The sequence below is a fragment of the Alosa pseudoharengus genome, unplaced genomic scaffold (assembly GCF_046254945.1).
Source record: "Alosa pseudoharengus isolate Yale_2024_CS ecotype anadromous, Long Island Sound unplaced genomic scaffold, YU_APseudo_1.1 YU_APseudo_1.1_scf_6, whole genome shotgun sequence".
In the NCBI taxonomy this organism is placed as follows: Eukaryota; Metazoa; Chordata; class Actinopteri; order Clupeiformes; family Clupeidae; genus Alosa; species Alosa pseudoharengus.
In genome coordinates, this window is record NW_027468848.1 from 19,930,867 (window position 1) to 19,942,997 (window position 12,131).

Sequence of the window (12,131 nt, forward strand, 5' to 3'; positions counted from 1 at the left end):
ATGATTTCCAGTGCCAGGTTCTCCCTAGATGTATATATTCTGTATGTTCATTCAAACTTGAATCAGAGGCTTTAAACCTTTTTCAATGGTATGAAATGAATGGTAGCCCAGGAATGTGGCACTGGTCATTTGGCCTACAACTGGCCTAACTGAGTGAGAGTGATATACTACTGAAGAGAGAGAGAGAGAGGGAAAGAGAGAGAGAGTGATTCATGAAATATTCTTTTCATATATTGTGCAACTGGCTGACAGTTTACCTTGACGCTTGACAGTTTAACAGGCTCTGTGTGAAAATGTGAGACTTTTTTGTCATCTTCTTGCTCCTATTATTCCACTAAAATCATGTGGAAGTGTATAGCATACATCCTACAGTAAAGTCACAAAAACAACCACACACCATGACTCTACGTTTTGATGATATTTTATTCAAATAACACATTTTACTTGTCAGTGACATGAATGATATTTATCACCTATGAAACACATTCAGTCAAATCAGTATCCACTCATATCCCGGTGGCCTGGACAGTTATTTCATTGGAGTTTAGAAGCATGGCTGGGCATCAGGCACGGGCTCACAGCGTTCCACTACCGTGCGGACCTCTCCGACCTGGACACCATCGTACATGCCGTTGATGGACGTCCACTGGGTCTCCCCGTTGGCATAGGTGCGGCTCAGGCGAGCCTTGAAGGGGATGTCGGCCTTGATCTTGCGGCCTTCCATGCGCACACGGCATATGTGATTGGACGGCACGGTCAGCTCCACGGCAACCGAGTGGGCGATGGACTCCGTCACTGTGGTGCCGCGGTCGAACGAGTACGTCTTCTCGCCGCCCAGCTCTATCCCGCCCGTGCCAATGAAGGGAATCTTGACGTTGATGCTGCCTGTGATGCCCAGCATGGTGGAGCGGCCGATGTTCCACGTGTTCTCCTTCTCGGTGGTCTTCTCCATGGTCACCGTCTTGGTGATGTCGCGGCACTCGTAGTTGGTGACGCTGGAGATGTGCATGGCCTCAGGTGGGTACTGGAAGAGCTCCACCTCGTTGATGTTGTACTCCACGTGGGAGATGTGCTGGCTGTAGGCCTCCCTGTTGATGGTCAGCACCTGGTAGCTCTTGTACCAGTACTCGTCCCCTTCCCAGGGCAGGAAGAAGGCCTTGTGATCAGGCACCACCTTGCCCAGGCCGTACTTGTTCTTGCCCACGTAGATCTTAGCCGTGCCACAGGTGCCAACAGAGTGCTTGGGCACACCGCCATAGCTTTCCTCCCTCCACTCCAAGAACTCAAAGTTGTCCACATTGACGAGGAGCTCGAACTCAGGTGCGTGGTACTCGCGGTCAGCATATGGGTAGTTGCAGTAGGGCCCTTTGCTGGGGTTGTAGAAGCCGGCCTCGCAGTTGAACTTGCAAACATAGTCTGTGCGGGAGACGTAGCCGTTGTAGATGCCCACCACTCCATTGGGCAGGGAGCCGTCAAACTTGACCCAGTTCAGGTTGACGTTGTCCCCAAACAAGTAGGAGTCGGTCTGGAAGCCCTCCAGCTCAGGTGGGGTGGTAGGACCAGGCACTAGACCATTGTCACGGAGAGGGGGAACTGCCTCCTCTAGCAGGGGATTCAGACGAGACTCTAACATGAGCCGACGGATGAAACACATAGAGAAAATTGAGACCAAATACATACAAGTTAATAATTTACTCAAGCAGGTGGAATTACATGTAGCGCAAATCCATGTCCATGTGATTTCTGAGTCAATTACTATAAAATTAGGTTGATATTCACGTTTGCTTTGGGCAGGGGCTCTTTTGACGATGTCCAGAAGAGAGCGGGCGGGTTTATCAGCGGTCAGAGCATGGAGAGCCCCCAGCTGTAGAAGAGCCACTATCGCCAGCAGAGCGAGCCTCATCTGCCGTAAAAATGGACAAATGCACAGCTAAATACATTGAGCAATCATGAAAACCTCACATCCTCAAAGGATGACAACACATGCTTTGAAGAAATTTGTTTTTCATTTTCAGAACGAGACAAAGATCATTGGCTGTAATGTACAGAAACAGAAAACAGCTAAATATTTCAAATGGTCTCACCTCATATGTACATTTGTATTATACTGTATGATAAACTGGATTGTGACGTGAGAGTTAAGTGTGTGAGGTGTGTGCACTCACCTTGGCAGTGTGTCTCTGGTATGCACTGGTCTCTGTGTTAATCTGCTTTATATACCTACATATCTCTCTCCCTCTCTCTCCCTCTCTCTCTCTCTGACACACACACCCTCCTCTTCTCTTCCTCTTTACATGATTCCTTCCTTCTCTTCCTCCCTCTTTATTTATCTTGTTCTGTTTCATACATATACACTGATATACTCCCTCCATCTCTTTGTATCCATTTCCCTCTCTATCACTTCCATCCTTTGATAGAGCATATACAACTGCCTTAGTTGCCCTTAAAATATGACCACATTGAAACGTTTGGGTGTATATTGTGTGTGTGAAGTGTGCATTGTGCCTTGTACATGCATGTTTACAAAATCCGACGGTATAAGCAACATTCACAGATCCCCCATTTAGTTTGGTCAGCAGTCACACAGCCTGGACCTCCTGTAAAACTCACTGTACTGAATGACCCATATGACTGCAGGACGAAGACCACTACATGTGACACCACACAACACCACACTGTGCATCACACCATACATGGATGTTCTTGCCAATAAGTTGTTGGTGCCGCTGCCGCCTGAGAAAAATGTCAGCTTTTGGACCTGATAAATGCCAGATAAGATGGGTGATTATTAACATCGGCATGACTGTGAACATTTAATCCGTTTTGAACACTAACACTGCACAGGTTGTATTGCAAAGTTGAATGGTTGTTTGCTTTACGTGAGAGATATGAGCCCTGCTGTGGGTGCAGGGGGGTGTCCGATGGGTGTCCAGTGTGGCACCTTTGAACATATAAAATATCTGAGAAATGGATGTAACTGTAGTAATGAGTATGGTGCCCACTGCCCAGAGCATGGCATTCACAAAAGTAATCAGCTTTTTTACATGGCAGTTGAGATGTGGAGGTTTATACCAGTATGACACATTTTTGTAGTGGACTGAAGGCCTTTTTTTCCAGTCTGACTGTAAAAGCAGAGCAGAACAACAGCAGAGGGCAGCACTGGACCAAACAGAACAGTTGAGGACTGCTCCCAAACCTCCACTCTGTTTAGACCAATGGAACTGTGTGCTGATATTGAAAATATAATTCCCTTAAGGTGAAAGAGTTTGGTTCTATAATGAGATACTGTGCACAATGGCCAAGCTTACATTGACATATTATGGTAAATTACATGTGTTATAGTGAATGTAGTGATGCAATCACTCTCTCATACAGGAAAGTGGAGAAGTGAGAGTATGTAATGGCACGTGTGTGTGTGTGTGTGTGTGTGTGTGTGTGTTTGTGTGTGTGTGTGTGTGTGTGTGTGTGTGTGTACTGTAAGTATGTATGTACAGTATGTACCGTATGTGTGGTGTGCAAGCTTGTCTGTATAAACTCAGTAAACAGCTAAGCAGGGTGTCAGCACCACCCAGTGGCTAGGCTAAGTGGCCCATTAGAAATGGAGTTATGAAATCCAAGTAGTCATCTGTGGCTGGAAAACTGCCGCTGTACTTTTTTGGCCCAATGTAGATCTGCCATTAGACTTAGGGATGTGATTCTTGACATATGGTGTTAAATATTCAGTTGAGAAAATAAATACTTTTCATCCAGTCATTACACAGTTATTAATTTAGTCTCAAATAGTTTTAGCCATTGAGGAAGACTCCATTGTGTATTTTCCATATGCATAACAGATAAATTAGCCCATATAAAAATGTTGAAAAGACAAATTGCTGGGATGCACTTTCATCAAATAGCATAGAAAAGCATAGATATTTCTGTGCAACATTTTACGTATACTACAAAGATTCATTCAAACCTACTTGCTAAACTAAACAGTTGGCTTCTCCTCCGCATCCCTGCTGAGCTTTTACCTCCTGTCTGTGAGGAGAGAAAGAGTTTCTCATGCTTGATTGGCTCGGGATCTTGGAATAAGGGACATAAGAGTGCCTCTGTGCTGCACGCCTGAATGGATGAATAAAAGATGCCTCTCCTTACTCTCTTACTCTCTCTCTCTCTTTCTATTTCCCTCTCTCTCTCTTTCTCTCTCTCTCTCTTTCACTCTGGTGGTTGTGAGAGGGTAGGGTAGCATATCTCCCCTCATGTGTAATAATGGCTAAGGTGTGATCTGTATCTCTCTTTGCCCACCTCCCCCTCCCCAGCAGATGTGGCAGGGTGGCAGGGCAGGCTGGAGGTAATGAATCCATTCTTGTCACGGTACCTGACCTAACTCTTACGACAGCAACATGGAACCAGCATTTATTGAGAGCTTTGAAATAGGCACTGCTTCTGGTGGCTCCCATATTATTTGGCTCCATAGTCTAGTCTGACAAAGAGCTTAGTCACAGGTTTTGGGGGCTATCAGGAAAGTAATTAAAACATATCCATATCTAAATTCCTATGAAATTTTGTCAATGTCTTGTCAATGCCAAAGATGGGGCTGTTCGAACAGTGGAAGTAGCATACAATACATCATCAGAGTGTGATTGTACATTTTGGGGAAGACGAAAGAATGTTACACAGTGAAACAATCGAAACTCGAGATTTATTGAATGTTTTGATTCCAAAAAGCTCCCAATTTTAATCATACAGCAATATCAAATACAATCCAGACTGAGAAAGTCCATCAGAATTCTTTCATTTAATTTTCTTCAATTTAATTTCACTTATAGAGAGCGCCAAAACATTACACATGTCTCATGGCCCTTTACAGAATGTTAGACAATCAGAGAAAAGAAAGCCCATGAGGAACAGGGGCGAGGAAAAACTCCCTAATTGGAGATACATATTGGAAGAAACCTCGAGCAGATCCACGACCCAGGGGCCTGACCCATCTGCCTAGGATCAGTTACAGAACAGTAAGGTCTGTATACATGATAAATGCATAAGTTAGTTAGAATAGAACATGGTGTTTAAAGCCACCTGAGGTGTATGTTACAAGAGGTGGGATAGTTACATATCCAGTATGATAATGCATGAATCCTATTTAGTGTCAGAAAGTTCAAATAGTCCAGTGTAGGAAATGGAATTGTCCAGGGGGATTAGGAGTTGTCATAGGGCAAGTAGTGGGTCGCTAGGCTGCACGGGCCAGGAATCCGGGCAGGAGGACAGCAATAGGCGATGATAGGGCAGTCGTAGGGATGGGTAGGGTACCTTTAAGACATTGTAAACTTGATTTTGTCTCAAGCCATTTTTTCCTTGCATAGCATAATATTTATTTTACTGCATTACATGAGAATGAATATATAATGTGAAGTCTTCAATGTCAAGTCAAGCATGAGAGTGTAGCTCACAGTCAGTTCACACTAAATCAAAACGTGTCAATTCAAGATTTTCTCAATGGAAGCAAGAGGTGGATTCCCAACCTTAAACCTTAATTTGTTTTATGAACCCTTCGGAACGCCAGCCACGTGCACTACATTCCAGAGATGGGCAGCAGTGAAAAGTAGCTCTCTCTTCTTTCTTTTTTTCTTTACAATCAATAAATTTTGTCTGGAGTTCAGATTCGACCCAGACTGTGTTATGACGCACGGCTGCTACTGATACAAGGAGTTATTAAGGAGCTCAGTGAAGTGCTCCCAACCTTTGACGTCAGAGAGGCTAATACAAAGCAAACTCTATATGTTTTATAAACATTGGGGTTTGGGGACGGCTCGGCCGATGAGCATGGACACGAGCCAGTGTCCACAATCCTCAAGAATGCGAGACTGTCCCACCACAACAGAGCTGACGCAGAACCACTTTGCCACAGGAAGTGAGACCGACTCCCCCTCGCTCTAACGTGGGTACTTTACCTGGCTGTCCACCTGGGGCAAGATGGGGTGGGAGGCACAGCACACCGGAGGTCTTTTCAACCTCTGTGGTTACATGGAGAATGAAATGCTCAAACAGATGCTCAGACAGAAATGACACAAAATTCAAATCCATAATCTGTATTTGTATGTAACAGTGATATAGCTGCTATTCATCTTCAGCCGGGTTTTGAGAGCAAAAACAGATAGACATACTGTATCTGAAATATTTTACATTGCTGAGTTTTCAGTCAAGTATGACCTTGTTCTTCATTTCTCTGTTGTCGGATGGAACACAGCCAACCAGACTTTTTGTGGAGGTCCTGTCGTGCAGTTCTGGCAGATAGAAAAGTGAAATTCATAACTAAAATTATTATTAAAAAATATTATTAAAAGTTATTATTAAAATTATTATTAAAAACTATTGTTAATGATTTGTTAACTTGTGTTTTGAATGAGTTAAGTGACCCTGAATTAAAGGCTTTAATGTGTGTGCTAACCTAAAGAACACTTGAACTGTTATCTTATGTCAAAGGCCACACTGTATACATGCTCATGACTGTAGCATCACAGAGTACACAGCTATATATCCTTCAGTGTATTCAGTAATATGAATTTATATCCACTGAAGCCAATGAGAATTCAAGAAATACACTTCTCTAAAAAATATGTATCTCACACTGACATCTTTAAAAGATACTCTAGTACATTATTTAACAATTTCCTTCAGTCCTCTGAGCTAATACGTTGGTCCTGAAAATGTCCAGGGAGGATTACAAAAGTCCTGGAGCAGGAGAAAAAAATGGCTCAACTTTTTTCTGCTTCTTCTCTTATAAATATTTCAGACTTTTTCCATACAATATCAGCAGAATCTCAGCTTCTCTTAACATATCAATTTTTAATAATTGATGCAATAGAATATGTTTTACGCATCCAACCTCTCTGGGCGCTCCTCACTCAGTGGAGACTAGAGTGCATCTGGTACACAGTAATTTAGCTGAGAGCCCCTACTAGCAGGCACGCTTTGGGATTTGCAGTGTGTGTTTATTGTGCTTTTGTGTTTGCATGGTAGCAAGATTATACAATACATCTGTTCATGGAAGTTGGAATGGTTGTATACAATGAATCTGTCACCTTGGTGTTGTTTCAAATGAATGCACTGTCCGTTTTTCGTAGATGTCAAATGTATCATCGACCCCCACCCCCCAAAAAGTCTGTGCAACACAGTAAAATCTACAGAAACATCACCCAAGGAGATGTTTTGGAACAATTCTACTCAAAACTAGGCTTGAAAAAAGCAGAAAACCTTTTTGTAGAGAGGCTGCAGGTGCCACCACACTGCACACAGAACCCCTGGGTGTCCCTTTCCCCATCAGTACTATGAAGCTTCTGCTGACCTCAGCATGGTCATGAAATCCTTTCTTTTGCCTTCCCCTTCTTCATTCCCTCCAGGACACACAATCAACATCATCCTATATTCCAATTCACTTGCTCTAAGTGAACTGTGCTTGTATTAACAATGCAATTTAAGTTAATTAAGCACTGATATGGATAACTATAGCAGCACTGGTGTATGATCATTTATTAAATGTATTTACTGTCAACATGCTGGAAAGAAGATATTTCCCTTATCATGTCACGTCCAAAATGCAGTATATTATACTATGTGATCACTATGTGGTATCTGCAAAAAGCTAGTTTTCTTTCTTCAGGTGTAGAGACCTACATGCTATGTAACTGCATTCCGTCATATTAACTGAACTCATTCATGCGCACACGTTGGTTCGTGCGCCACAACTAAGATAGCTTGTTGACTTTAGCGGAAACGGCCGGTGCGCATCAGACCGTGGAGGGGAAAAAAAGAAAAGAAGAAAAAAATATAGCATTGTCGGACCGAATCCAAATCCAAATGTACTGAAATTATCCTTCGGTTTTGTTTGGATATATTATTTTTTATTGTCTTATGTTAATAGTGAAAGGATAGCCAGTGTTTGAACATTTTGTGACAGTGAAGAGGACTTTTTTTACTTGAGGGTGAATGGATCTCACACTATTCTCTAAACCTGGATATAAATTAACTTTTTCCCTTTTCGATTATTTGAAGGAAAACGTATGATGTTTCATTTTTGTTTCCTGTTGTCGGTTTTGATCAAAAAGGATAATGCGGGAGACAATTATTGAAATATTTCAGTGGATTTAGGCGGACTTTCGGGGGAATGTTGTCCCCCATCTTTTCTATGGGTGTGAAGAGGACGTAAAAGAAAATGAAGTGCCACTCATAGTTACATTGAAAGCTACTGCACAGAATAAATAAGTGCTAGAGGTATCAGGGCACAGTCTACTGTAAGTCCGCTGCGCACTCAGATGCCGTGCGCTAAACTTAGTGTGGCTGTGAGGCATGGAACGATTCCATTGGTCTGAAGGTAAGATTCTAAACATGCCAGTACACAATTAGGTATGGAGGGCGTTTTCAAAAATGGTAGAAGTGTCAAAGTAATTAGTATGTGTATGTGTGTTTTAGAAAGCTTGTGAAGAAAGAGCCAATGCAGCATGCTTATGAAGAGTAAAAGGTGTTAAGGAAAAGTGCATCATTTTAATGACAACAGTTTAAGTGTCTGTCCTGAAATAAAGCGTAAAGCGAGTCATAACTGGAAAAATAGCATGTAGTTGCTCAATATGTTCTAAAAATTGTTCGGTCGATTCTTAATGCTTCGAAATTACTAATGTGACGCTTTAATTTGTTTCCTCAATTTACACGTTTCCTCGAATCTGTACATCCTGAGACCAATCCCAAACGCAATACTATTCCCTTGTTCTTTGCTTGTGCAAGCAACGTTCCTATAATATTACGTTGTTCAATGGGGAACTGTTTGCTGCTAGCTGGAATAAAGCATCTTATAGTTCCTGTCCACTATGGTTCATTAGCTTCAGCTATACAGGTGTGCTAATGTGAAGGTGTAAGAAGGCTCCCAGTGTTACTTGACGGAAACTACAAGTGAGCCATTGAGGGTGTGTTCCTTCGTTTTGGATGACTGAGCAATTTCTCACCAGTGAAAGCTCAAAAGAGTCCTTTAAAAGCTGCTTTAAGTATGGTGTGTCAACATTTAAGGCTAATGTTCCTCGTGGATTTGTCACTTTACTTTCTCACTTATAAACACCCCTCCTCTCTCTCTGTCCATCTGTAAACTGGATAATTTAACTGCAACCAGACATCATGGACCAGGCACCCAACTGCTCCAAGAATAAGAGAAAGCTCTCTCTCTCTCAGTGTGTGTGTGTGTGTGTGTGTGTGTGGTGGTGGTGTGTGTGTGTGTGTGTGTGTGTGTGTGTGTGTGTGTGTGTGTGTGTTAGGATCAGAAAATGAGAGAACCGTGGAGATACAAAGTATGATACAAAATACGAGGCCAGAATCAATTGTCAAAGAAAGTGACAAGATTTGAAGCTCCATTTCCAACATTTCTACAGAGGTAGTGTTTATTAGCCACGTCCCATTCACACTGTGAATTCCTCTCATATGAAGGGATTCATGGGATACATAGATATAGGTGGCTGCAGAAGAACCAATGATTTTCTGTAAACAGTATTTCTCTTATGTGAAGTGGGAAAATAAACATTTTGTATCTTGATAGTGATTGGTCAAGTAAAGTATAGGTGTAGTGGAATGTATGTTGTCAGCCATTTTTTGGTTTTAATTAAGCCGTGTAACTAACCCAGGTTGGGTTATGGTGTGGAGGGCAGGGAGAGATTATAACCTTAAACTTACACCAAAACCTCTCCCCTCGGCAGGTTGTTAATGGAGAAGATTTCGAATGACAGCCGGAACAGTCGTTATCATAGGTGGACTTTTAGCTGGATTTATCCTGCTGACCATCGTTAGTACACTATGTTACTGTAGGCTACAGGTATGTGTTCTTCACTACTGTTTACCATTCGCCAAAAACAGTGACAGCATGTGTGTCTGTATGTTTTTGGTTGTTATTCTTTGCTTTCATACAGTGCAGTTAAATCTGTTCATTTGTGTGTCAGCATTTATGAACTCAACATAAATGACACTACCACATTTTTCTTTTTTCCTTAACACATATGTTCTTTCTGTCTCTCTCTCTCTCTTTTACACACACACACACAAACTCAATCTCTCCCTGTCTCTCTCTCTCTCTCACACACACACACACACACACACAGTATTATTGCTGTAAGAGAGAGGACTCTGTGGTGGAGGAGGAGGACTCGTCATCAGAGGAGGAGGAGGAGGTGGAGGAAGAGCCGGAAGAGGAGGAAACAGACTTGTCCCTGTCCCCTGAGCCTCCGTCGCCGCCGGACTACTTCACACGCTCCTACACGCCGCCTCCCTCCGGGCCGCCCTCCCCACCCTACAGCAGCAAGCCCATCCTCACGCTGGGGGGGTACGAGGCCAACGGACCCTCGTGCCTGCCCTGCGGCTACCCATTCCGGGGCGTCCGCAGGCCCCCAGGATACGCCCTGTGCCCGTCCTGCTCGGGCCTCTTGCCCAACCACATGCACAGACACGAGGGCCTCCGCAACGGCGGGGGCAGGGTGAGCTACCAGCAGCCGCAGCCTGACTTCGACGTGCAGTCGGAGCGCGACAGCTTCCGGAAGATGAACCTGATCCGCTGGGTCACCATGCATGAGGTAGTGGCCCACCGCAGTTTCAGTACTGATGTCTAGAGCTGCCCTGGCAGTATGGCGGTATTGCTAGGCGATCCCATCCATACAGGCCTAATGTTATTCTGCTGGCAAAAAGCAGGTCTCAATCCATCAATTTTCCTAAATTCATTTCTTTTATTTGTGTCTTATTGTAAGTTTTTTTTCACTACTGATCTTTCAGGGCACTATATCATAGGACATGGACACTGTAGTGTGCAAGGGGCCAATCAGTGATGATGAGATGAACAATAGCCAGGCACAGCAGGTGTTAGCCTATCACACCTCATGTCTTTTCTCCCTACACAATTACTCATGTCACATTTGCTCTGAAGACCATTGATTTAAGCTGTCACCTGCATTTTAAAGTAGGCTGCCCATAACGCAATTTGTTTTGCTTCGTTTTGCTATTTCATAACATCAGCAAGATCCTAAGTGTAAACGTGGGTGGGCCAGTGCAATAGGGGGATGCTTCTGCACACAGACATCAGCATTAGCAACTATAGGTCATATACTGTAGGTATCCTCCCTATTTTGTTTGCTGATGTGCAAAGCCCATTTGTGGTGTTTGTTGCACTTGCACTCAAATGTGGTACCCAGGTGTAATAACACCTTCATGCTAGCAACAGTAAATTGAAAAGCGTTATCTTTACTAAGGCATTTTGACACGAGAGAGTTGAGTTGAGTGGAGTGAGACAGGCCTGATTGCTGAGTAATGCCCATATGAGCAGGGGATGAATTGTTGAACTCGAAATGATGGGTGGTCTTTGAGAGACAGTGAATGAGTGTCAGAGAAAATCTGTGAAACAGCTAAAATATAACAGCCATATCTTGGATAGAAGTTTCCAAAACAATTTTATTATAGGTCACAGAATAACATTGGGCTTTGTTGTTCAATTCAAATGACATATGCTGTATTTCATATTTCAACTAAGTTGAGAAATAATGTGATTATCTTTGGTGAGTAAAGGATATTTTCAGATCAAAAGAATCAAACATATAGCTATTTATTTATGATTGTTTCATCTATTTATATATTGTATCTTATTTATATTCCCTCCATTTATTTATCACATGCCTGTATAAGATTTCTGAGTTTTTATTTTTTAATAGCCACATCATTCGGATTTACACTCAAATAATAATAAACCTTTAGGAGCTGGTGCCACTGATGTTTTGACAAAAATACTTCCCTCTTTTTACATCTTTCATTTTCCACCCTACCTCCCCTTTCCCTGTTAGACATGAATAAATAATGTGAGTGATGATGGACTAAATCCATGACTATGTAGTAATTAACATATTGACAAACAGCTACACATGGCATCACTATTTTGTTGTTAATCTCAGTTTAGTCAGCACATTTGACATTCTATCAGATGATATGAGTTGATGTCAAAATATTAGACAAAATAATATTGTCACTCTTTTTCATATCCCTTTATTGTCGAATGTTTTGTCAGAGATATTTCAGAGAGCAGAAACAAATTTTTGCCAAGCTAAAAATGCAACAGTATTTGTGAATACAAAAAATCA

At 42.5% G+C, this 12,131-nt stretch overlaps 1 protein-coding gene across 1 annotated transcript; it reads right to left on the reverse strand.

Moving 5' to 3' along the window:
- Positions 1-412: 412 nt before the first annotated feature.
- Positions 413-1,903, reverse strand: LOC143106250 (natterin-3-like). Its single transcript, XM_076270483.1, has 2 exons — positions 1,780-1,903; positions 413-1,626 (listed from the first exon to the last, which is right to left on the reverse strand). Exons 1-2 carry the CDS (start codon positions 1,901-1,903, stop codon positions 545-547), a joined length of 1,206 nt encoding a protein of 401 aa, XP_076126598.1. The 3' UTR covers positions 413-544.
- Positions 1,904-12,131: the final 10,228 nt, after the last annotated feature.

Excerpts from the sequence above, each read along its gene's own strand:
- LOC143106250 (XM_076270483.1), bottom strand. The coding sequence starts at position 1,903 with ATGAGGCTCGCTCTGCTGGCGATAGTGGCTCTTCTACAGCTGGGGGCT. Across the intron at positions 1,627-1,779 it reads AGCCCCTGCCCAAAGCAAAC|AGTCTCGTCTGAATCCCCTG; the intron begins GTGAATATCAAC and ends GGCTCATGTTAG.